Source organism: Magnolia sinica, chromosome 17 (genome assembly GCF_029962835.1).
Source record: "Magnolia sinica isolate HGM2019 chromosome 17, MsV1, whole genome shotgun sequence".
Taxonomy (NCBI): domain Eukaryota; kingdom Viridiplantae; phylum Streptophyta; class Magnoliopsida; order Magnoliales; family Magnoliaceae; genus Magnolia; species Magnolia sinica.
The window spans coordinates 61,420,211-61,424,123 of NC_080589.1; the positions used below are offsets into that span (position 1 = coordinate 61,420,211).

At 36.6% G+C, this 3,913-nt stretch overlaps 1 protein-coding gene across 1 annotated transcript; it reads left to right on the forward strand.

The window, feature by feature from the left end:
• The first annotated feature begins 327 nt into the window (after nt 1-327).
• Nucleotides 328-3,548, forward strand: LOC131230884 (putative clathrin assembly protein At4g25940). Its single transcript, XM_058226910.1, has 4 exons — nt 328-613; nt 2,463-2,528; nt 2,601-2,666; nt 2,794-3,548. Exons 1-4 carry the CDS (start codon nt 584-586, stop codon nt 2,872-2,874), a joined length of 243 nt encoding a protein of 80 aa, XP_058082893.1. The 5' UTR covers nt 328-583; the 3' UTR covers nt 2,875-3,548.
• Nucleotides 3,549-3,913: the final 365 nt, after the last annotated feature.

A 3,913-nucleotide genomic window follows, 5' to 3' on the forward strand; every position in this document is an offset into this window, starting at 1 on the left:
ATGGATGGTTAAAGAGAAAATATGTACAACCATCTCCATGTGACAGAAAGAAGTCCACAGATCTCATTGTTCAGATGAGGATATCTACTTTAAATTGTCTGTTTTCCATCCAATGTGGGTGCCACCTAATGAACTATCTAAATTGTTGAAAAGGGGAAATACCTGTGAAGAATGCTTGGTCCTCAATGCCGCAACCAAAACACCAGCGATTTGGGCTGTGTATTATATAATAACCATGTTAACATGCACATTTCTCTGAGCAATTTAATCTGACCATTTCAGGTAACACACTACTTTCACACACCTGAATTTGGAGGAGTCAATTGGTTTGCTAAACCTTTTCTTTTAAAAGGATCTGGAAGGTCAAATTGTGCTTACTAAGGGTTCCTTCACTCCAATTTTATTTGGTTCTACATCAGTGCAACATGAGTGCATACCTCAAGCCATCTTGGGGATGGATGTCATCTGTCAAGCAAAGTCCGGAATGGGAAAAACTGTAGTTTTTGTTCTCTCTACCCACAGAGAATGAGTGCTAGCAAGAGATAAGGATCTCTCATTGAAGAAATGAGGCATTTTATCCTTGATGAATGTGACAAAATGCTCAAAGCACTTGGTATGCTTTTAGCTTTTGCACTTGTTTTCGAACTTTGACATGCATTTCTGAATTCCGCATTTCTGGATTATATTTGATCTTAAATGTGTATTACTTAATCCCGGTTGTTTAGTACATAAAGCCGTGATTTGGAGTCGAGTATCAGTTGTTTAATAATGGGATCTATTTTGGGTAGGATATGGATTGATAAGTTGTGAATTAAACAAGTTTCTGTTAGGAGGCATAATACTAGTATTTCAAGTCAGATATGGAAGCATAAAAACTCAGTTCTTTCTCAAATAGTTCTTAAAAATCACACCATACGTGTAGTATATGTATGTATCTATAGAGTGTTGCTAATAGCTTTCCAAACTCTAATTCCCAATACAAGCTTCTTATTGAATAAGTGTCAGTAAACAAATCGAGAACTAACTACTCACTTGGATAAAAATAAGAAACTATCTTTGCCCATATGCATGAAGGAGTCTATAAATGGGGAAAAATTCATGGTCAAGGTTAGAGCACCATACGTTCAATTTTCTGTTGAAGGCTTCCATGAGAACTAAAGGCTGACAGGAAGGCCACAAAGTCTTTGAAGTTCAAGCCATGAACCATTCTAAGCAGCCCCTACAAAGAAATATACTGGCCATTAAATAAGAGTACATATGAGATGAAGCCAGAAACTAGAAAAGAGCACAGTGAACACATGGAATCTGTCCTTCAGAGGAGTGAAGAATCAGCTGTTGAAAAAAAAAAGTTCAGAAAAAGGAGAAAAGAGAAGAGAGAAGTTGCAAAAAGAGAAAAAAGGGTGTACTTCTCCTCTTTCTTGAGAAGTAAGACGCAAATCAACAAATGAAGCAAAACATGGGATGAAGTTCTTAGCAAAAACAATGCTCTTTTGATAATCATCAATTAGTCCTTGTAATGTTTATGATTGATGTAAGGTTTGAGTAAGGCTAGAGGAGTACTTCAATTGAGAGTGATCTCCCATAAGGCTTGATGATGCGCCTCTAGTAATTAAACCAAGACATCCATGGAAGGATGAACATGGGATGCGTGTGAGATCCAAGCCATTCATTAGGTATGGACCCTACTGTTCATATTTTTTTCTGTAACTCAGATGGAACGAAATTTTGTAGCATGAAAATAAACTTGATGATGAATGACTAGAAAAAATATGTAATTCATTCATTAACTAGAAGTACCAAAAATGTTACAAGCAATAGACCTGCCAAAGCTGAAAATTTGTGCAATCACCAAGTTGGTGCCGATGAACCAGGAATCACTTGGCCGGTATGGGTTGGACTCACTCATGACCAACGCGGAATCATCCAACTCTTTCTTCTACTAAAAATTGCAAGAAATGATGTGTGTGTGTGTGTGTGTGTGTGTGTGTGTGTGTGTGTGTGTGTGTGTGTGTGTCAATGTGTGTGTATGTGTGTAGATATATTAGAACTCAAAAATGGATTTTCTTCACATTGCAAATAGGTCCTTATATAGACCAATTACACAAACCTCTCTTAACTACATTTAAGAACAACCATGAGTCTACATACTACAAATTTCTAAAAACAAAATACAACTTAAGAAACCATAAAAAGGGACCTTCCCAAGCTATACATTAATCTCAAAATTTCCTTCATTTCCTATGCTTGCCACATGGCCCCAAAGGTGCCATACATTATAAAGATATGTAAATGTAGTGGGCTGCAAATTATGGGCTGAATACCGAGGCTTGGGCCTGATTCATGAGCTGGGCTCTACTCTTGAATTGGTTCCTATTCATGGGAAGAAAATGCATAAAAGTAGAGAGTATTTATATTTGTACATATACATGCAATCTCTTAACGTTTCCACTTTTATTATGCAGGTATTGAAGGAGAGTTTTAAAATATATTGTTCCATGAATGATGGAATCATCAATCTTATTCTAGATGTTATACTCACCTCTAAGAATGGATCGCATTGGGCCTTCTATTTAAATGATAATTTTTATACCTCAATGCAGTTTTTTGATATGTCAAGACATGATGCTGTCAAAGCCCTCAACATTTATAAAAGAGCAGGCCACCAGGTCTCATTGCCCTTTATTTTTATTTGAAGTGCTTAATGCTAAGAATAACTGATGCTCAGCTGCAGATTTCTAGGAGTTTTTTTGGAAGCCAGGAATCGGTTGTTGAGTTTGCTCATTCTTTCAACAGGCACAAAATCTTGCTGATTTTTATGAATTTTGCAAAGGCTTGGAGCTCACTAGAAATTTCCAATTTCCAACTTTGAGATAGGTTTTTATTTTTTTTCTTCCAATTTATTTGTTTAAATTTGGGTAAAGTGGGTAAGTTTTTTTATTTGATTACTTTGGTCATTCATACTTTGGGACGTCTTTTTTATGGTTCTTTATGCATCTCATTTTCGACAGCCACCTCCTTCATTTCTTACAACAATGGAGGAATATATAAGAGAGGCACCTTGTACGGGTTCTGTTGCAAATCAGAGACTGGTGAGTAAACATGAATTCATCCCTGGTACGCGTCTGCTAATTTATTGAACATGGGGGAGCCAGTATTCATACCTAGACTGAAGCATAGATTTTTTTGTTAGTAGCATTGAGATGGGATATTACACTCTAAGACTGCAAAGATGTCTACTGTTACAGTCTTTTAAATTGCAGAACTTCTTGTGATAAGATAGGCCAGTCCCAAACTACGAAATGTGTCTTAAGAGTGCTGGTAATTCTTAGTTCCTAAGTCAAACATGATAATCTATCACCATATTTCTGGTGAGATATATTCCGGACTTCCCCTTCCATATCTTGCAATTTGGGGTGGGGAAAAAAAAAAACCAGAAAAATGGAAGTTCACAAAGTGCCAGTTCTGTCTTCTGCACCACTCCCACTACCGAGCCTACCTTGTTACTAGAAAATACACCCTTTTTCTCTACACAATTCAACAATCTCAGATGAAAAAAAAATTGAAAATGGAGAAAAGAGAAACCTCAGAAACTGACTCGCTTCCGGATCACTGCCACCTTCCATGGCAAAATCCAAAGCACAAAGTCCCAAATGAAAAAACCAGTAGAATTCAAACTGATAACTCTTTCCTGAAATCCTCGAAGCATCAGATAAGAACCTAATCGGATCGGAATCAAACACAGCAGAAATAAAGGAAATCTAAACCGAGTATTTATAAAATAAAATAAATAAACACCTGAAAATTCCAACTACACAATCGAGTGCAGAAAATACTCCACCCATCACGAAATCCAACAGAATTTAGATCGAAAAACTGTAAATCGAAGTATCGAACAAATCAGAACTGTATCACA